Raw genomic sequence first — 22697 nt, forward strand, 5'->3', positions numbered from 1 at the left:
AGCGTTGTTTTTTTTTGTTAAACAGGCTTCGCAAGCATAGAAGTATACAAACACAAAAAAAGTTTAGTTTTTTTGGAAATAACTGGTGGAAGGAATTGACTTTGTCGGAAATTGTGAAATACATTTGAGGAAAATGAGTTTTTGAGAATAATATTTCCCGTTCCTCCGATACAGCCTCAAACTTGAGATAGGATCTGTGAGGATGAGGATATTTGTTTTTTGGAGAGGGATTAGCGTAGCGTTGAGTTTTTGAGTTCTACTCACTCGATCAAACTTGACTTCATCTATTTTATCATATTCTCTCTATTTCTTAAATCTTTATTCTTAATATTTGGTAGGTTAATTCTCATTGGATCCCTTTCACACTGCCAACATTTCTAGTTCATGAAAAGTTCAATTTCAGGATTTTGTTGCTTATATTCCGCATTTTAAAATCCAATTCTGCCTAGATCGTTGGGGTTGTCACTCTTGCGTTGAATTTTTCCCACTGCATGCATGCCGCAGTTAATTCAGAAAAATTTGAGGGAGCTCTTTACTGAGAAAATGTGTAACTTTGGGCAAATTTGACTGAGATTGACGAGCAAATTCTAGGTTATTTCAGTTGAATTTTTAAGTTCTTCTTAATAAATACCAGAACCGCTAAGGTGACTATGAATAAAAAAGGCCAGCGAATGATCAAAAGAGATCCCTGGCTGAGGTCTAAGACTAAACTGAGCTCTGATCAAAAAGCGCAACACCATAAAGGCATAAAGGCCTGTGATTGGAAAATGACCTACTGAAATGACCTCTGATAAATCCGCCCAGATCCGACTTTGTCCACGCACGTGATTGACCAGACTTCCGTGTGTTTTTGCATTTTAATGCTGGTCTGGGAATGCCCTGGAACGCGCCCCTTGTCGGCCGACCTGTTCCTATAGTCACTTTTATCTGGGATCTCATCCTGGTGTGTGCGAATCCTGCGTGCTAAACAATAACAATTGTGATTTTGCTTATGACAATGACCGGGCTTTCCTTAATTAGCACCCCCAGCTTAATGGGCATAAACATACAGCCCCATTTACCGTAACGGGTGGCTATAATTTGGTGGTAGGATTATAAAAGAAAAGACCCCCAATCATGGATGGGAATATGCGAATTGAAAACCGTTTTTCCATGCATAAAATGTATGGAATTAGTTTTGTGTGCGATTTGTGATCATGCTTTCATGCGACTTTCCAGACATTTGGGGAGATCATGTATTGTTGGTCAGACACTTCCAATCCATGTGCTACTGTCTGGGAACTCAGCTTAAGGCCACTGTCGTCATCTAATACTGTTAGTACTAGTTTAATTAAGTAAGCATAACTTCTAACTTGTAACCTAGTCATCGCGCTTTCAGCTCTTCCCAACGGAATACCCACGAAAACTATTCATGCTTTAGTGAGACACCTCTGGAATTTAATCTATTCAAAATTAGTTATTTCAACCCCCCCCCCCCCCCCAACCCCGCAACCCACGCAACCTGCACTGTTACCTTTTGTTGCCCAGTGGTTCATAAATTACTCTCAGACCACAAAAATTGGCGGCGAAATCTCCCTTTATGTCTTTTTATTTCTGTTAACAGCTGAGCGACCAAATATTTCACGCAGGGAACAATTCGCTTACACGCATATTAGCTGGAATTACCAATTTTCCTAGAATTGTGAGAATAAACAAGACAAAATTCCCACAAGCTTACAAGTTATAAAAACTAGAATTTCTTATCTAGTAGGACACACAAATTTCTGTTTTGGAAACGTAAATCCCCCACGTTCCCTTATTCATACATACATTGGGCCAAATTGCAGAAGAGGCAAAAGAATCCGCAATTTTACTGGAAGACCTTAACATAGGGCTTAAACATGGCGTTATCTGAGTGTAGAGCCCCTACAGTTCTTTCATACAAAAATCACTATTGAATGTAGCGGTCTATATTAGAAGTACAAGGGATATCCCGCTCAGACGCATTGGAATTGAATAAAACCTAGAATGATTATATGTGGGGCTACATTGAACAATTCTCTAGATATTAAATGCGGAGAAAGTTTCCGGACCAGTATGACTGGGTCTTTTCAGCCAGAGGATATATTCCAGAAGATTATTTGATGATTGCATGTAACCATAAAACGAAAGCTGGACTTCCAGTTCAGATAGCAGAAACGTGATTAATGTCGAAGAAAGTTTTGACCTCAAAGAAGAGAAATTTGAGGCAGTAGTCTATTTGGAAGTAGCTTTTTGGCTGCCGTGCGATTTGGACAACCGTTGTTAACATTGACAGTTTGAAAGTCCGACTTTTGTCGTGGTTAAGTGTAAATTCTTTTCCTTTACGAAAGTTAACTGCCGACCTTTTATTTTCAGAACAACATTTTCCCTGTTTTTTTTCCGAAAATCCTTGACTAGGAAACAATTTGGCAAAGGATAGAAGTGAATTCCGCCGCCTTTTTCCCAAATAGGTGCTTAATGAGTTAACTTTTACCAAATTTAGGTTGAATTGTACCCGAATTATTGATGAAGGAAATGAGCAAAAGTTTCGACTGTTTGAACTTTTGGTTTTGACTTAAAAGTTTACTATAAAAACTTTCTTTCAAAGAGCTGAATATTTGTCCTCTGACAAACTTTGCCCGCAATTGTTGTGGGTTTAACTACGCGGCAGCGGAAACCACACATAGCCCGAATCTCTAACCGTTTCTCTGTCTCTTGGCTAACCCAAAGTTGTAAAATTTGCGCACATTGGGTGCCTATATTGAGGGGGATCAGAGGGAGAGATCGCTTAAGCAGTTGAGTTCCTCAACTAAGCCAAGGGCCTGCAATAAACTTCAGCTGAGCTAATCTAAATTGACACTATCTACTAGATTTGCTACTTAGACTTCTACGGAGACAGTTCTTGTTCCTTAGCACTGTTTCCTTTTTCCAACTTCTTCCACTAGTTACAAAGGGAGAGAAGTTAAACAATCTTTCTTCACTTTAAAGAGGGGCCTTCAGTCGTAAGCGAGGTTTGATTATTCTTCAAATATTTATTAAGCTTCCGCTGCTACTGCTGAACAGAATGGCGTTCAAAGGTCCCACTTATGGCATGAGTGCAGAGGTTAAAGCTAAGGTAAGCGAGCTCACTTTTTGGGTTTTTTTCTTTTTTTTGGGAGGGGGGGGGGGTGGGTCTCCATTTTAGCTCTCATGAACTAACTTATTTTTATAACTTATAAATTATAACAGCTGGATTCACAGCTGATGAACGCTTTGCAATGTAGTGTTTGATCGAAGCGGAGCGCTTGCAATTTTCCAAAAAAAATGTTATTTCAGCTTTTCTTATACTCTTACAACAACCATCAATGCTCAAAAAAATGTACTTTCAAATTTCGTGTAAGCAATCAAAAAGAAATCAACAGTTTTGGAAAAACAGAAAAATCTGCAAATTTTTTAAGTGCAGAGAATAAGTTGAGAATGCATTCTCAAGACAAAACCTCAACCAAACGAAATAGTATAAATTAAAAATATACGTACAAATTTTAAGTAACAACGCCTGTCGCATTTCTCTCCTATTTTAGACATGAAAGTTTTGAAAAAAAAAATGGAAACATAATTTTCCTTTTCTTCCTGAAAAAAGAATTTATAAACAGCAATTTCCTGTTAATTCATAAAATATTGTGGTGTGATAGCCGAGAAGTAAGGCATGAACGACATGCCAATGATTGATCGTCCGATACTCTGTCTCTGTGAAGTTATGATCCGTGATGATGATGAGCTCTCAATTAAGCATAGCTTCATCATAGCATGACGAGCTATTTCAGGCCCAAACATTTTTACCAAAAAATTTTCAGACGCAAAAGTCACCAAGAGCAACAATGCTGCTCGCGAAAAGATCGGTATCAAAAGTGGGGAGTAAAAAAGGGACAATACGTGGTGGGTGATAGATTTGCATAATCCATTTGAATTTCAAAAAAACAACCAGTGCACAAAAATCATTTATTCAAGTACGTGTCTTTAACGAGCAAAAATTGAAAGGGTTTGTAAAAAATCTTTTTCGTGGAAAACATTGTCGCGGAAAACATTGTCGCATTTTTTCGCGGAAAACATCGTCCGCTGCTGAATGGTCTGAATGAAGAAATCATTAAATTTTATTAAACAAACTACAACGAAATACAAAAAATTACATACAATTCTAACCAAACACATCAAAAAATTCTTCGTAATTCATAAAAAAGGAGTTATGTTATTCAAAAAACAAAACCCAGAAAAGAAACGTCTTTTAATTTTCACGGCTTTCTCACTTTATCTTAGTATAATTTTTAGAATGTTACTTTTTGTTATACAATAGCTTTCCCAAATAACTAGTACAAAAGTTACTTTCGATAAAAAAAGATAGCAAGATTTTGAATAAAGGAAAAAAAACAAATCTTAATTTCTTTGCTCTTTCCTTTGAGTTTTAAAATTAATTTTTTAAAATATATATATATATAGGATATTTTAGTTCAGTTCACTTGTTTCATTTGTTTGATATCGTATCCAAACAAGCGTTTTTATGGTTTCTCTTGCTTTAAAAATCCATATTTCAATTGCAGATCAGGGCGTTTGTGTTTGAAACCGTTGGTTTTATTCGGCATAAATAGCACACGATTGTCACGTTAATGTTTTTTTTAATTAGAAAGGAAAAAAATCAAAATTTAAAAAAAAAAGACTTTTAAATTTATAATTTTCTGTGCGCACTTGCGCTAAAGTTTATCCCGATGATCATTATAAAAACGAACTCAATTAAAAATGTTCTTAATTGACTAAATGTCGGATAGTTGATACAAGGAAGAAACAGCATATGTTGTTTTTCAATTTTTTTCTGTAAGTTTTTCTTGAATATCTTTAAAAATTTTTCATTTAAACTCCAAAAAATTAATGTTTTAGAGAGAAAAAGTGTGAAGTATCTGTCATTATAGTTTCTCTTTAAATGAAAAAGCGTAACAAGAAAAGCCCAAAGTTTTGTTGAGAAAAAAACGTCCTTTTTTCTGTTTCTTTAATATGTTTATTGTTCCTGATGCTACGAACAAATTTTAAAGGGGTGTCATATTTCCTATCTATTTCAATGGTTAAAAAATAAGAAGAACCGCTGATAAATTTTTTCTTAAAAAACTGAAATCAGAAGAAGCTTCTGGAGAAGTAGAAAATCACAATTTTACAAAGAATATTGCAATTTCATTTTGTGGGTTTATATTAACATTGAGAAACAGTATTTGCTCTGTAAAGATCAAAATAGCTTAACAAAACACTTAATCAATTGAGGAATAAATACAAAAATTTTCTATTATGCTTGACTTCAGAGATGTCAATGTCTTCGATTATTGAACTGTCAAACTGGTGTAATACTGATTAGAGTTCTGATTTAATAGAAACTCTATAGTTTTATTTTATATGTTTACACATCAACAAGAAACACAAGTATTTTCTTATTTAAATAATTTTTTTTAAATTACTCAGATTTGATATTCTAAAACATTTCAAGTTAATGCATTTCAGGTTCCATTTTTCTCTCAAAGTACGTCGAATTGATTACTTATTGGAACCTTTCATCTAGAAGAAGAGAAAAAGCAGTCATTTTGGAAAAAAAGAGAATTTTAATTTCCTTCAACATCTCTAGGTGCGTATCAACTGATGTATCATTGACTTTAAGACAATACTCTTCCAATTGGTCCAAAACTGACTGAAAAACCAAAACAGGGACTTATTCAAAATTTGATACACTAAAAGGCTGTATTTCAATTAGAAAATTGCCAAAAAATTGGCTGCATCTTTTCGTTGATTCGTAACCTGAACATTGAACCATTTTGGGTTTTATATAGAGTTAAACGTTATAAAATTCAAAATTGTCCGGATATAGGGCACATCAAGTTTTATAACTTGAGAAAAAAACAGTTTGCCCACAAGTGACACTTGACATAATCGTTGGTTCTATTTTGTGATTGTTTCATTGTGTTTGGGATTTTTTAGGTGGATCTTACAATTTACTTTAAGGTGGATCTTGAGTTCAACTCACTGATAAAAAGTTTTTAGCAATTGAATTTGACGTAATTTAATTGAGAAAATAAATAAGGAAAATGGAGAATTGATTTCAGATTAATAGCTTTCTTTTTTCAGCTGATAAAGTACTCAATGAAAAAACTGTCCATATTCCTTCAAACGTTTTTTTTGCGACTGATTTCAGTCGCTGAATTTCAATTTTCTGTGAAAAGTGCTTTGTACTGTTAAATAAAGGGGAACGATTCCTGTTAAATTTATATCGAAAAGGCAGTTCGGATTTGTTTTAGTTTTTTATTACCGAACAGAAAGCTGTAAACAAGGTTTCTCCAAAACTTCTTTCCATTTGAGCTGCACAAAATTGATAGCAGAAAGAGCCTTTCCTCTCAGAAAAAAAAGAGAAAGCTCTGGCAAATTTGAGACATGAGTTGAAATATTCTGTGCTACGCGCAATCTCTCGCGATTTTTTTTATAATATATTTTAAAACAATAATTTTGCATCTCAATGAAAATCAGTGAAAAATAATCTAACATAATTGGAACATGAATAAAAACAATGGGAAATATCATTGATTAAGATTACGAGCACCAGGTCCTGGCGCAATAGTTTCTGAGCATAAAGCCTGAAAGCTGGACGCTCTGAGAAACTACTATTTGCAGGAGCACTTAATCCAAAAACATTGGAATTGGCTTTTGAAAATCGAAAAATTGAAAAATTTTCGGACGGTAATAATACTTCAAAAAAGAATTAACATAATTTATTTTAATCAATTTCTTGAAGCTCTCCTGAGATCTTTTGCTTCGTAATTAGCAAATTAAAACAAGGTTCATATGCATTTTGAATGAAATGTTTTTGTGTATTATGTTGGTTTTGAAAATTTGTGAAAAGGGATCACAATGTTATGCGCAAACGTATATAACCGAGCCTCCTTGTTTAACTGGCTTTCCTTTTAATCAAAATTAGCTCTCCAAAAAGTGCACACTTCAAAAAGTGCAAACTTTTTTATGAGCATTTACATTAATTTTAAATATAGCTCTTTGTCTAAATTAGTAATAATCTTTTCCTGTTGTTAAATGTAAAGAGGTTGTTTATTTGTAATAGTTGTATATGTTTATTAATTATGTAAAGTCAATTAGGCATTGTTGATTTCAGCAATACTTTCAAAGTTTTCATGATTGTTGCAAAATTTTTGTTTTCGTACATCAAAACGCAACTATTTTACATAAAAATTGAATACTAGCAGACATTCAGTCATTTTTTCGGTCATCCATGCAAACATACTTGTCGTTTGTTTTAGTGCAGCAGAACAGCATTAAGCCACATCGGCATGTTCTCAGCAATACTTTTTTTATTATTTCACACATTTATAACCATTTTTAAATGTGCATCATTACTCTTTTTAGGTGACTTTGCTCACTACTTTTTTGCGTCTGTTATATTTTCACGTGTCATCATTGTTGCAGCAGAGCTTGGCAATGCTATGGTCAGCCTTGTAAACATGATAATGTATAATAATTCATATATGAATCAGTAGGTTCTGATATGTAATTAGAAGCGACAGTTTCTTATACAATTTTTAGAAATATGACAAATTCAAGCAGTGCTTTTATGCCCTTTCATGAGAAAGTATCGACAAATTGTCGATGAGATTTGATTAATTCTGTTTAAAGCTGAACAGTTGATAATTTTCTAAGGCTCAAAAATGAAGCTACTTTTTTTACTTAGTCAGTTTATCCAACTGTATGGAAAAGTTGTTTTCGGATGAAATTTGTGTTTATGTGTAGATAGCACACAAGTATAGCGTAGAGCAGGAGAGGAATGTGCGTGAATGGCTGGAGGGACATTTGAACATCACAATTGACGAGTACGAGGTGCCCTACGGTGGACAGGGCATCCAACTATACCTCAAAGATGGATCTGTACTCAGAAAGTAAGACATCTCTTCCCAAGTTCTACCTGATGGAAGGCACCCGTAATGGTCAAGTAATGTTTTTTTTGGGAGTGGACCTTCAATCATTTTTTCAATCAACTATTTTTTTGTAAGAAAAGTGTTGAAATGCGCTGATTTCGAGAGATGTGCGCTGAAGCTGCATTTAATATGAAACCCGATGACAAATATATGAAAGAAATGTACCGGAAATGCGCTGAAATTATGTAAGAAATGCGCTGAAGATATGCTGAAATTTTAAATTATTCATATCAATTTTTGTAAGAATTGCGCTGAATGCGTGGAAAGAATTGAAAGGGCGCTGACAACTCGACCCGGGATGTTGACATCTCAACTAGGAACCTAAAACATTTAAGGCTATAGAACTGACAACGATAGGGTGCTTTATTCCTTTTTGACTCTGGTGATAAAATTTCCACTTTAGTAACTGCAGGTTAATGCCTTGAGTGGTTATACTCCTGAGCAATAGTTGTTCAAAACCATTAACGTCGACGGAACTGATGTACTTTCAAATACAATCCACTTCTCGCACAATGTTGATTTCATCAAGAAAATTGTTTCCTTCCGTGAAAAGGAAATAGTCCCTAATGGATGTCACTAAGGATCAATAGGAATTGTTTCCTTTTCCCTTGTGATCAAAGTCTTTAATAATATTTTTGAACAGACTGATGTTTGTTCAGCCTGAACAGGTGGCACAATGCATTACAGCTGATATATACTGTTAAAAGATGAAAAATATCAGGTAGTAATTTTCCAGGGCGATGAAAAAATTTTGATATCAATTAGTCAATTTCCAAAAATGGCTCAGCGTCTCCTTGAAGAGAAGTTTGTGGTTCTCAAATAACTTGACTGTTGATGTTGCCAATAATTCCCAACATATCTTGCGACTGAAAAAGATTGGAACACCTGTGCTGCTGAACACAACTTACTGAATTTTGCGTCAATATTAGGTGGATTTCGTTGAAAATCATGTAGTCTATATCTTTTTAAATTTTGTTGTTCAATTTAATAGTTTCACCCGAGAATGAATCACACGCAAATATTTCTGTATAACCACACAATTTGTCGGCGGACAAGAAACACAGTAGGAAATCTCCATTTACATGATAAATTGCATGATTTTACACGATTCTCTCGAGCTTAATCTCATGGCTTTTCTCGCAAATATTTTTGTTAAAAAATCCTTTTTGTGCGCAATCAACGGAGTGTTTTGACCAAAACAAAGACGAGTTGATACGAGTGTCTGAAACTATATTAGAGCAACTTTTTGCTTGTTATGTTGATGCTATGTCAACACCATTAAAGTTAGAGTAAAGTTTGGGAAATTTTTGGGTTGCGACCCCACAATCTCTTAATTGATTGCAATCCTTTGCTCTCCACTGAGCCAACTGGTCCACACTGCCAGCGTCTTACTATGCTCTCTAAAATTGAGCTATCAATTCAAGCTCCATCTTATGATCACAACTTACTTACTAGAGTGTATACTCTAACAACCTATCACTTGGTAGATTTCAATTTTTTTTCCAGTGAACAATGTTTGGCTCAAATCAATTGTCAAAATCTTGAAGAAACGTATCAATGAAGTTTTCCAAAAGCCTACAACTCAAACAGAACCGTCACAACAGTTTTAACTTCCTATTTTTCAAATCCTACATCATAGACAACTCAAATAAAAGAAGTCTTGGGTTTTCGACCGTTTGTGACCTCTTGTTCGTGGTCTTTTTCTTGCTCCATCATAATTGAAATTTAATAGAAATAGCCGCTGACGGACGACGCCGATATATAATTACAATCCGTCATATATAATAATCAGGAGTGCCGTACTTTGAGTCGCTTAAACCAACCTGACGTTCATAAAAGTTATCATATTTTTTTTTATAACTAGCAGACGACAATTCTGATATAGATCTTTCTCATAAGCTCATTCACACGACAAATTGTTTGGTTATTCATCAGAAGTGACATATTTTTGCATCCTGTATTGTGAAATTGCTTGAAGTGCATTTTTCAATTAAAAATTGTGTGATTACTCATCACACAAACAAATTGGGATATGTCACACGAGAAAATTTTAGAGCGAAACGAAAAAAAAAACAGTTTTTGTTAAAACAGCAATGAAAGTTTATATTTAGGGACTTTCAGGTAGAATTTACGGTGAAAACCACGTGGTGGGTTTTGTAACAAAAAAATCAGTTCAGAAAGAAAGTCTCGGAATGTTGGGATGAACTTTATTTTGTTTCAGAATGATAAACAAGTTCAAGCCAGGAGCTATACCAGAGCCAAAGAAGAAATACATTGGAGAATTCGCCAAGGTAATTAATTTCATGTATAACAAAAAAGCAGCCGCTCCCCCATCAAACAAAAAAGGTTGAAGGTTAATACAGCCGTGTGGAATGACATGACTTTAGCAGGTGTTCTAAGGGAACTTGAAATACTTCAGTAAAACCTACCTTTTATTTTTGATTACGAAACCTTCATTAGTTGTCAATTCTTATCTGAAGATAAATTTTTGGTCACACATTATCATTTTTATGGCATTCAAATCTCACCTCAAAAAAATATGAACAATCTTTGTTTAGATTTGATGAGTGACCAGTAAATAATGATTTATATAATAATAATAATAATAATAATAATAATAATAATAATAATAATAATAATAATAATAATAATAATAATAATAATAATAATAATAATAATAATAATAATAATAATAATGAATTTAACTAAACTTGGTTGCACCAAGCTTAGTACGTCCCTAACGGGGCTTGAATTTGGTTTCCCTCAAACACTGTCCATCCATATGGGTACAATTTGTAATTAAAATTCTTCTTAGCTAAATCAAATAGATATTCTTTGACTTCTTTTTTGAATTTGTGAGGACTTGAATATGGGTTATAGTTGGGAAAATCACGCGCCAGTGACATCGAATTGTTGAAGTTTGTAACTCGTTGGAAAAAATTTGATCGGCAACGCTGGCGATTACATTCGTTTGAGTATAAAAATATTTTCTCGTTTGATCGTGTTTTCGGATGTCCATTCCTTATTTGCCAAAATTGCTCTGCCTCAAGTGGAAGTTTTCTTGTCAAAATTCTGTTCAAAACTACGAGATCCAAAAAGACAAGTTGATATGTGATCGGAAGTAAATTTACTGATCGAAGACAATCATTGTATTCTTTATCAGTAAAATGACTGTTTGATTGTATCCATTTTAAACTTTTTCTCTGAAGCCTTTCCATTTGCCTGACGATAGTTTTACTGGCATACCAAACATTTGATCCATAAAACAAGATTGATATAATGTAAGTTTTGACTAGGTTGCATTTAACTGACAATTTTGTTTCACTTGGAATTGATCTCTTTAGATAAGCAAGCTTCTGATTGGCTTTTCGTAGAACAAAACTTAAATGATAGTCCATTGACAACTTTTCGGAAAACTATATGCCCAGGTCTTTGAAGTGTATTTCCTGTGGGATGTTTCTGTGGCTGGGAAGACGCAAAATTTACTTGTTTTGATTTTTACGTAAGGAAAATTGCACGTTTTTAAATTTATCGAAATTGAAGTTTAACCGATTCTCCTTGCTCCACCAATAGCATTTTCAATATCTTTTTCCAGCTGCATTATACTGTCTACAGTGCTGACGATTTTTGTGTCATCCGTGTATAAAAAGCACTCATTGACAATTATTTCGGGTAGGTCATTTATATAAACGGAAAAAAGAAACACAGTGAAAATTGACCCTTGAGGCCCACCGCTGGTGATCGGTCGAAAGTCCGATTTTCCGCAAGATATTACAACTCTCTGTTGTCGATCTGTTAAATATGACGCAAAAAACCTCAAGAAAGCACTATCAAATCCCATTCGACATAATTTTACAAGTATGATGTTATAATTGATGGTGTCAAAGGCTTTTGCTATGTCTAGATACACTGTCATTGGCATTTTGTTGGCTTCAAGTAACTCATACAACCTGTTGCAGTAGACAAGTAATTGAGTGATGGTTGAACGATTTTTCCTAAAACCATGTTGCTCTACGCAAAGCTTTTGTTGCAGAAAGATTGAGAACTGTTTATACACCATACGCTCAAATAGTAGTGACAAGGAGCTAAGCATGGCAATCGGTCGGTAGTTTTTGATATCTAATTTGCTACCACTTTTGAAATGGGGTCGTACATGCACTTTTTTCCACAAACTGGTAAACTCACATTTGCTAACACAGCAACTGAAGATAAACAAAAGTTGATTCGAAATGTACGGTAAAGCAGATTTCAGAAATTTTGGACTGATTCCATCAGAAGAGTTAGCACCACTACGTATATTTTTGACTTCCTCGCTCATAGCCGCTTTGCTAAACTGAATGTCATCAAGAAATATTTCCGGACTTTGATTAAATGGAATAACAACTTCAGTATCGTCTTGAACAAAAACACAAGCGAAATAATTGTTAAAACAATCTGCAATGCTCTTGTACCCAAAGACTTCTTTTTCCATGTACACCTTTTTCTCTGGAAGAGCTGGTTGTTTTGTTATTTGTCTCATCAATTTATATGCATCGTTTGTTGACCAGACCTTGCTTTTTTCAACGAAATTTTTCTTGTCATTATTTAGAGAAATGGATAATTCTTCTCTAAGTCGTGAAATTTTCTCTGCGTTTTGTGTATTTTTTAAAGCTGTTCTGAGTTTATTTTCTAAATGGATACTGTTAGAGGACATGTAAAAAGGTGCATTCGTTCTTCTAGATGTTTTGAGTGGAATTGCAATAGAAGACGCTACTTCTAATTTATGGTAAAAGGAGTCGACAATATTATCAACTGAGTCAAATGAAGACATTGGAAAATTAAAATTGATCGTAAATTCGTTCCAATTAGCTTTGCCAATATTTAAACGTTTCAATTTAGGCAAGGGTTCTTGCTCAGCATATTCAATCGAAATTTCAGCTAACAAATACTTGTGATCTGAGAACGATTTCTCCTCTAATATTTCGCTACACAAATTAGCATTGTTACTCAGAAAAATGTCCAGCGAGCTTGCATGAGATTGCAGTGATGACATATTTAGTTTTTTGAATTTGTTCGAAACTGCTTTTTCGTATGAACAATTACTACTTAAAGTAAGCCAATCTGTGTGAGTGAAGTTAATATCACCATTCAAAAAGAAAGTAAAGGATTCAATCGACCTTTGATATTCTTGGACATCTCTGACAATCTCTTGAATGGTTTTGCAGAACAAATTTGCACTGGTACTATATTTTCTGTCAGCTGGGGATTATAAATGGTGATAATAACGATTGTAACCTCCTTGAAAATGTATAAGCAACAACAAATGAAATCTGAATTTGTTCGCAAAACCTCCATCTTGCATGATAAGGTGTTTCGGTGTGCTATTAAGACGCCCCCGTGAGGTCCATGTTTTCTATCTGATCGCGACTGGACTGAATAAGATTGACTAATTAAGACTTCTTGGTTTTCAATAATTGGGTTTAACCAGGTTTCTGTGAGGCAAACAATATCGGGATTAATAGTTTTTAGGAGGATATCCAACATCACTCGTCTATCCATACTTAATAATGAACGACAATTCAATGATAGTACACGCAAAATTTTACTTGATTGTAGTCAACTGAAATCAGGAGAGTTTGTTAGTAGGCGACTATTTTCTTCTATAGATAAGTTAGTGTCAATCATTTTGTTCCTGAAAAACAGCCTAGCTGATCTAATTTTAATGTCTGAACGGTTGGTATTCATGTTTTGAGCAAGTTTAAATCGATACTCTAGAGCTTGTTTTTCTTTTTCCCACTCATTTTTCGATAAAAACGGTTTGATAAATACATTGTCGGCCTTCAATTTTGAATTTGACATCATCATGATTCTGCAATTCCAAGTGTTTGAAAATTTTACAACCAGCGGTCGCGGACGAGTTTGGGTTGAGCTAAATTTACCCAGACGAAAAATATCTTCAGTATTTAATGTCTGGATTCCAACTTTTCGAGCAAGTTCTTCAACTGATTTTTTGTCATGACTGATTCTGTCCAATACGGTCGCTAATGTATCGTTTGTTTTTTCTGGTACTCCGAAAACTATGATTTTATTTTCTCGCTCTGATTGACTAGTTAGATCAGCATTCACTCTTAACTTCTCAGTAATCTTTTGAGGTTCATTCTCGTATCGTGAATTTTTAAGCGTCAATTTAATTTCTTCTATGTTGTTGAGCATTTCACTTTTAAATTCAGTAATCTCTTTTTGCAAGTCGTCTCTTATTCCAGCAACGCTCTGTTGGAAATTATGCAAACTTTCTGTTTCATTGTTTTGCTGACAGCCTGAGAGCCTATTTATTATACAGCTACCACAGAAGTTGGGGAAAGAAAAAATTCGTTCCTATTTTTTTAAAATTGATTTTGCTATTGATGCATGGCCGTATGATGGTTAGATATTGTGTTGTAATGTAAATTAGGGGAAGCACAGAGAGATGATAGAGATAGTGATGAAGGAAGCAGGCAAGATGGGCGTGAAGAACCAGTCCATGTTTGATGTCAATGACCTCTACGAAGCAAGAAACATGACACAAGTGCTAGAGTTCATCGTAGCATTCGGAGGAGCTGTTAGTACCCTCATTTTTACATTCTGTAATAAAAAGTGACAACAGCAGATCTGAACATTTTTGCGTCATAGATTGCCATTGTTATAACCTGTATGCACAATATCAGTATGTATGCACAACTCTGTATGCGCATTAAACTCAAAATAAACTTGATAACAGTGCACAAATGATTTAATGCTTACCTTGTATTTTACATGTGAACAATGCTTACCATAATTTTAATTACCTGTTTTTGAAAAATCTAAGGGAGAAAACGTACACAGAGTTTACAACAAAGAAAACATATCAAATACTTATATAAAATTGTAATTAAATTTCAAGCTCTCAACGTAAGTAAGTTTAGATGATTTGAAGTAATTACACTTCACGCGCTTTGTTTAAAAAATTCACCAATAAAAGAATTGAAATTCACGCTTAGTGTAATTAAAATTCATGCCTTAGATCTTTACAGTTTTTATGTATTTAGATATCTTACAAATTAGGGTATAATTAAGGTAATTAATTTTCACACGTTTTTTTGCAACCATGCAAATTAAAAAGTAATTTTCACGTTTTCCAAAAATTTTTAAAAAATGAACTATTTCAGAAATTTCCCTCAATGACCATTTTCATCTGTTATATCGCTCCGATTAACAATGGATTATTTGATAGTAATCCCTCAATTATTTAGGAGCATTAACAAAATAGAACGATTGATTTTTTCATAAGTATCTCTCAGCCGTTCATACACGATTAATAAAGATTTATTTTTCTTAAATATCCCTCAATATTCATTATAGTAATATTGAGGGAAAACTTCTATCTTAGCGAGAGAGAAAAGGTCAGAATTCGCAGAATACTAATACATTTTTCATGCAAGTGAACTAAACTTACATTCTGATTTTTATTTACACTAAACTATCAAAAGTACTTACAAAGCAACGTTTTGAATTATCCAGCTGAAATGTTAAGTAGAAATCACTTGAATTTTACTTACGAAAGATAGCAAGTAGACTTGAGAATTTCGTAAGCGTTGTCCAAGATCTCGCATAGAGCAAAAATTTCTTGGTTTTAAACAACTATTCTAACTGTTGCTCAGGTGAAAAAATGTTATTGAGATTAATTTGATTAAATATTTACTTTTCTTGGATTGGGGCTACAGAATTATTTTTCCAAAGTTTTCGTGAAGTATAACTTTAAAAACACACAATCAAATTTCCTGGAGCTTTATAATTCAAAAGTTGATTGCTTCCGTAATCTCAACAGGTGCTATTCACATTTTTCTTGGATTCTCAGAACGAATTTTCAAAAAATCTCAAGAATCTGATTTAGTCTCTATTTTGTTTTTTGTTTTATTTTTGTTTTATTTTTATTTGCTATTTTGTTTTATTTTTTTGTTTTTAGAATCTGTATTTTTTGTTTCTAGCCACCATTTTCTCCAATAGATGAAAAAAGGACGTTAAAATTTTTGTGAAACCAATGTAATGCAATCATTTTTACATAACGCGTTGTATCAAAACTGGATAAAATTTTTACTTTTAATCAAAAAAAAATAATTTTGTCAATGAGAACAGAAGTGAAATGCATTCCATTTTTTTAAATTTGTTTTTTCAACCGCAAGTAGAAATGCTTACTTTTGCTGTTCTTTAGTATTTTTTTGCAATTCTTCTCACTATTACCCGTTTTGTTTAAGTTTTTTACAGGAGTATTATAGCTGAGGCGATGTTGAGTTGTAGTTTTAAGGTTATGTGCGTAATTGAGTTTGATCTATTTTTTTTGCCCGATCCTTTTAACCTTCTATATCTTTACAGCATGTATTTTCACCCCTTTACCATCATTTTACCCAGCAAATTCGCTGTAGGCATTATAAGCACATTTTCTCATGATTTAGTTGTGATAATTTTATATCAATTCCAGGGCATGACCGCGAAGCATGACCAAATGATTATGGCACCGCTTTTAATAGAACCAGTTATGTAAAGGATCAAAATCGGGGTGAAAGATAGAGGGGTGAAGTAATCGGGATGGAATGATAGGGGCTTAAATAAAAAGAGGCGAAGAAGCGGGACACCAATTGCCACTGAGTTGACAACATTTGAAGAAAATTAAGTATTCGTCGTAAAATTCTGAAAGAATGTTTTAAGTAATTTAAAAATTTGTGATTTCACTGAGTCTCTCCAACTTTGACGAAATGTTGTAGTTTCTGTTTAAAGACGTTCCAACGTAGTTTGATCAGAAAAAGGGCTCACTTACTAGATTTTTTGACTCTGGAGTTAATGAGAGCCTGTTTGTGCACTGAACATATTTTCGCGATTTTTCGAGATATTTCCTTTTCTTGTGAAAATTTCAACCAATGTTTCCTGGAATAGTATAGTAGTGGGATTTTCGCAGTAGTTCACTCTTTAGAATTAAGTCTTATGTTTTTCTTAAATGTATCTGTTTCCCCTTATGCAAAAATTTAAATTTTTGAAAATCTTACCTTAGCTGGCTCTGAACTCAAGTTGGATTGAAATACTATTGCTGCCGAAACGTTCAGTTAAGTTGGGTCATTTGACTGCTGCTTTTCGAGTTTAAAAAACTGGTTTCTTTTTATGTTGCTAAGTTTTCTCAAATATTGCAATATTACCATTGATTGCATGTTAACCATACGACTTGAAGAATCATACAATATATTCGTTTTTTAAAGGTTTTTGAGACTAACCATAAAAAATAACTTGGACCAGTTTTGAAAAGATTGAAGAGAAACTGATAGCTCAACAAGCAAACACTACTTACTAACTAGCAATTTTAGAGCAAAATTTGAATCAATATTTTGTTATTGTTTTCCGCATAAACAAGTTCATTCGGCCTAAAACTTTTTCTTTTTGTGGAAAGTTCGTCATTAATTATTTAAGATACTTTTGAGATGCCCAATTTTCTCACAAGCAGAGATAATCAATGAGCTATATTAGTGTTTTAAACTCGCAATTTGTAATCTAAGGGACTTCTATGCTATTAATTACAATTATATTCTTTTTTATTTCTACCGAATTATCATCTTGTTAACATTTATAGCGAATAACAGTGTATTGTTAAATGCGAGTACATGTGAAGACTGTTTTTAAATAATGATTAAGGACAATTATTTATCGCCCTTGTTTTCAGTGGTCCTTTATTTGGCTTCAATCTATTTAATTTTTAAAAATATTTGAAATAATTTCAATACTTAAAGTTCGCATTATTTGTCAACTTCTATCATTTTTGATAGTCATGCAGTTGTCGATCATTTGATGTCTTAAACGTTTTGGTGAAATTTTTGTACGTTATTATAGTTTCAAGAGTGCCACGTAAAATTGCGGATGCCGAGCATTGTTAATATTGAACAAAGCGAGGCAATAATTGAAAACACCTGCTTTGCTGTTCAAACATTTGCCTATTTCTGGTGTGCGTTTGCAGGTGCAGGCATTGCCGGACTTCAGTGGACCCACTCTGGGTGTGAAGCCGACTGAGGAGAACAGAAGACACTTCACAGATGAGGAGATCAAAGCAGCCAGGGATTCACAGGTCTCCATGCAGGCAGGATCCAACAAGGCAAGTAAACTATTTACAATTGGAAACTTTGTCGGGAGAGATCACATAACACAAATGAACACAGACATGAACACAGATTTTCTCATTAAAAATGGCTAATATTAATGTAGCAAAATTCTAGCCATGTTGTGGATATTTACAGAAATCACATTGGTTGGGTTTAGTTCGAGATTTGACTCAAAATCGCCTTCGTATCAGGAAAAATGCTCTCGTATAATTACAAAATGCCTTTTATTATTTTTCAACTCCGTGAAGCTATATGTTGAAAGAGAATGTCCAATATTAGTAACAAAACAATAGCACAAATCTGATTTTTCGTCAGCAGAAATCATTTTAGAGTTTATACGGGAAACGTTGTAGCGAATTTTCAATTCCTTAACACGATCAGTATTATTTCATTAAGGCTCCCGGCTTTCGTTGCCTAATTTGAATATTTTTCAATGGAAATCAACATTTTCTTCTCAATTAACAGGATTTAAAAACTGAGTAGTTAAAACAAAAAAAATACACTGACTACTTTATGCAAACATTAGTTTAGACTGGAATTAAATTATCTTCATTTGTGAAACCACGGAAAAGATCTCAAAATCTTTCCGTAAAACCACGGAAAAGATCTCAATTTTTTGTTAACTAGACTGAAATTAAATTATCTGGAATTATTGAAGATAATTTAACTACGCAAATGAAGATAATTTAATTCCAGTTTAGACTGGAATTCAATTATCTTCATTTGCGTAGTTAACAAAAATTTGAGATTTTGTTAGTAAAGTAAAGATCTTTGTCAAATCAAAAGTTTGAATGTTGTCTCGGGGATTGTTGTTTCATGTACTTTCTTCTCTAAATTCAGCAGAAATTTTCCAGTTCTATTCATATTCAGTGGGTGACTTAAAAATTACGGTTACTGAAAAGCAGCCACCACGAAGAAAATTGGATTTCTCTTAGACTTTTTGGCATATCTATTACAATTATAATTCAACTCGCAGCGTTTTAAAAAACTCAATATTTAAATTTTCGATTATCCTGCACTCAAAAATATTAATCAGGTGAACGTTGTCCTTCAAAAACTTTTCTTTCTTGCCAGCAGGTACCAAATATAGAAAAGAACTGTCCGGAAAGCAGCCAAGTCATTCCCCCTTGAAGAGCCTCAACAATAGAGTGAATATACAATTAAGCTCAAATTGAAGAAACATATCTCTTCCGTTTGCCCCCCCCCCCCCCCCAAGTTCAATGGTTGCGTATTATTTGCAATTGGGGTGATTATTTGGGGGGGGGGGGGGGTGAAACCACGGAAAAGATCTGAAGAGACTCATCCAATAAAGAAAGAGAAGAGACATAATCTAAGAAAGCAGATCACTTTTAAAAAAAATTAAGGTTGGAAATACGCAAAATTATTTTCCTGATACGCAAGAAATAGCAATCGATACTTAAATCATTCAATAAAAAATTGTCTCCCAAACTGGAGTACAACTACTGTTGATGCAACTTCGGGAGCACTTCTGAAGCTGCTTTATTAAAACGAGTCACCTCTGCTGTATAGTCAATATTTCTAATAGAGGGAGCTGAACTAAGGTTGTTTCCTGAGATTGTTCCCATCTTTTGCGTCTGATGTGTTTTTCAAATATTTGGTTCTCAAAATTGATAATTCAATTTTTCCTAACTCATCTTATCATGCCTAATAAACCCGATTTTTTTTGAAGATTCTGATTCTTAATTCGGTACATGTCTATCGGCCACCCAATACAAATAATGACAAAATAAAAACAATGAGGTCCTATTGTCCAAAAAATAATTTTTTAAACCATTTTCCTTTATTTTTGCGAAAAACTCGTTTTACTTCAGCATTTGCCACTGGGGCAGACGCTTGTGGATCTGAAGATCCCATTTTCTGTCCTCTACAAATCTCAATTTCACTGAACCTTTTTTGTGTTCTATGTTTCAATATGAGTTTACATGTAGTATTCAATGAGTAGGGAAAAATAAACTCATTTTCCTCTGTTTCTTTCTTTAATTCACAGCGACAATAACGTTTAAAAGTAGTTTTTTAATGTTTACGTATAAACTTGTTTCAAAAGAATAAACTAAAAAAATATTTGACAAATCCAAAAACAAAATGCATTAACGTTAAAATAAATAATGAAGTATATATGGCTTTAAAATGGCTCGGTCAAGGTCTTGAACTAAAAAACGATGAAACTGATTATGGATTTGAAAAAATGATCTAAGCTAAGGTAAGTTGACGCTAGGTAAAATAGATTAGACCTACATCAAAGGTTTAGGAAAAATCATTGAGTTTTAAACTTTTGAAAAATATTTTGAGGCTGTCGCCTAATAGCTTAGAGCCGAAAGTTTTAGGTTAAGAGCGCAAAAAAAATGTTTAGCTCAAAACCTCTGATTTTTTTAAAATAAAATAGCTCTTTTCAGCGCTTTCACCTTTTTTTAATTATTTTTTTGCCTGATGACAGTTCTGCTATCTCCGGTGTCTTAGTAAACTTTTCTTCCAATCAGCCATCGATGCTGGCCCTTTATAGCAATCAATTTGGTTTAAAATTTTTAAAAAATGCAAGATATACATTGAAAAGCGACATTTTATAAGGAATAGTAAAAAAATTGAGTGCGGTTCCTACACAGTTTCAGCACATTTTAGCGTATTATTATGTTAGGATTTTGAGGTCAATCGTGTCAAAGTTCTTTGCGAATTCAACGCATTTCCGTCATAACTTCAGAGCATTTAGCGCATTTGTTAGAAAAAATGCGCTAAATTGGCGTTGACGCCTTGACGAAAATGGTGATTTTTTGTTTTCCGTCTCTCCTTTTTTTCGATCCTAGACAGATTTATACAAAATTCGAGCCTATTTGCTATATTTAAAATGTTAAAATCTATAAACACAAAATAACTCCTTTGTTGGCGAAACGGTTCTTCATTTTTACTATTGCTGTTCTAGTCAAAATTTATATAATGGAAAGAAATTTTCTGGGCATCAATTTTGTAGATCTATTGTTACACTTTTTACTGATTTCAATCTGGCCTATTCCAGTTTGCAAGCATGTCTGGTACCAGAGTGGGCATGCCACGACACATCGCTGACGTCACTGGCCAATGATTAACCACCACCGTCCAGTGCAGTTTCCATCGTGACGTCATCAGTCTAGTTGACCTTGTCTTCTACTCAACATTACAGCTGCTGCTGACTGACATTGGTGTACAAATTCAATTGTGTCTGCCTGCCTATTTAGCCAAAATGCCTGCGATGTGCTATTTTCATATATACATACATACTCATAATAATTCCCCCAATCTAACCAGCTTTAGTGTTTTATTCTGCGATGCCAAATTTTGCTAGTGAATGCTCAAGTGAATGTACAGAATCGATCTATTTCATTTTTCCGCCTCATTCCGTTTTCAGAGTCTCGCGAGAAATTAGGATCGATTCAGTTATCATTGCACATTATTGTGTGCAATCATAATTGAATAATCAAGTTTAGAGACTACGAAAAACAGAGAACAATGAACATCTGTGCAATTTTAACAAATAGTGAAAAGTTTTTGACCAGTTGTGGCCATAAATTGTCTCAAACGATGCAGAAAAGTTTTCAACAAAATATAGACTTCTAACCTTTGTGTAATTTTTCCCTGCAAGAACAAATTCAGATTCTAGAACACAACCTCTTCCTCCTCCTCTCGGATGAAAGTCATGGACATTAACATCTGTGTTACTGCCTTCGCTCACAGCCGCTTTTATTCAAGCAACACACTTCATTTGTTAATGCGCGCAATTCAAAACATAGCCGGCACATTGCCGGAAAACAGCCGCAGTTGACACGCGTAACACGAACCGGGATTGAAAAAAAAGAAGAAAGAAATCGACACAATTTTTTCTCAAGTGTTCTATGTCGGTGTCGATTTCAGCTCATTTCTAAAACTATACATAATTCAGCTTTTACACTGAAAGATATCAAGCTTAATACCAATGTCCGCCAGCAATCGCTCTAATGAACTTTGATAACCCAATGCACTATGACTTAATGACCGCGCTTTATCGGTTTATCCCGTTTCTTTTGCTTTTGCTCTTTTAAACATTGACCGTATTAACTACATTTCAATGCACGAAAGAATTTAAAAAACCATTTAGTTCAAAGAGAGTGAGGTAAGTCACGAGTCAAACGTGAAAATCGAGACTTATGTAAAAAGAAAAACGTGAACAAAAAGTAAATCGAATTCAAAAAGCACAGCAGGACAAGTCCCGAATTAATGCAAAAAATTTTCACTGACTAAATAAAAAACAAGACCAGTAAAGGACTACATCTGGATTGAAAAAAAAAATTTTTGACCAAAAATCATAAAAATTGAAAAAAAAGCAAAAATCAAATTCAAAGTGCCAAATTCTGAACAAAAAACCAGAAGTGAGAAAGCGAATTTTTTGTGCAGACACCGTTTTCTCGCTCTACTTTAAAATTGGAGACCAAAAAATCACCCCGCAAAACCATTTTCTTTTTCAATTTCCTCGTAACCAAAATATTCACCTCAGTTTGCCTTCAAAAATCATGATAATCAGTGAACAGACCTTAAAACAAAGCTGGTAGATTGC

The 22697-nt window shown here is 33.9% G+C and overlaps 2 protein-coding genes across 2 annotated transcripts in view; one reads left to right on the forward strand and one right to left on the reverse strand.

Moving 5' to 3' along the window:
• The window catches only part of LOC142358572 (proteasome subunit beta type-3-like), a 361488-nt gene that overhangs the window by 125593 nt on the left and 213198 nt on the right, over positions 1-22697 (reverse strand). The gene's annotated exons all lie outside the window — the stretch shown is intronic.
• On the forward strand, positions 2743-21503 carry LOC142335211 (calponin-1-like). The gene is made up of 6 exons (XM_075383603.1): positions 2743-3115; positions 7801-7946; positions 10207-10276; positions 14416-14562; positions 17977-18111; positions 21147-21503. The coding sequence occupies exons 1-6, from the start codon at positions 3065-3067 to the stop codon at positions 21210-21212; spliced, it is 615 nt and encodes a 204-aa protein (XP_075239718.1). The 5' UTR covers positions 2743-3064; the 3' UTR covers positions 21213-21503.

Source organism: Convolutriloba macropyga, chromosome 2 (genome assembly GCF_964194025.1).
Source record: "Convolutriloba macropyga chromosome 2, txConMacr16.3, whole genome shotgun sequence".
NCBI classification, from domain to species: Eukaryota; Metazoa; Xenacoelomorpha; order Acoela; family Convolutidae; genus Convolutriloba; species Convolutriloba macropyga.

Excerpts from the sequence above, each read along its gene's own strand:
- LOC142335211 (XM_075383603.1), top strand. The coding sequence starts at position 3,065 with ATGGCGTTCAAAGGTCCCACTTATGGCATGAGTGCAGAGGTTAAAGCT. Across the intron at positions 3,116-7,800 it reads GTGCAGAGGTTAAAGCTAAG|ATAGCACACAAGTATAGCGT; the intron begins GTAAGCGAGCTC and ends GTTTATGTGTAG. Across the intron at positions 14,563-17,976 it reads TCGTAGCATTCGGAGGAGCT|GTGCAGGCATTGCCGGACTT; the intron begins GTTAGTACCCTC and ends GTGCGTTTGCAG.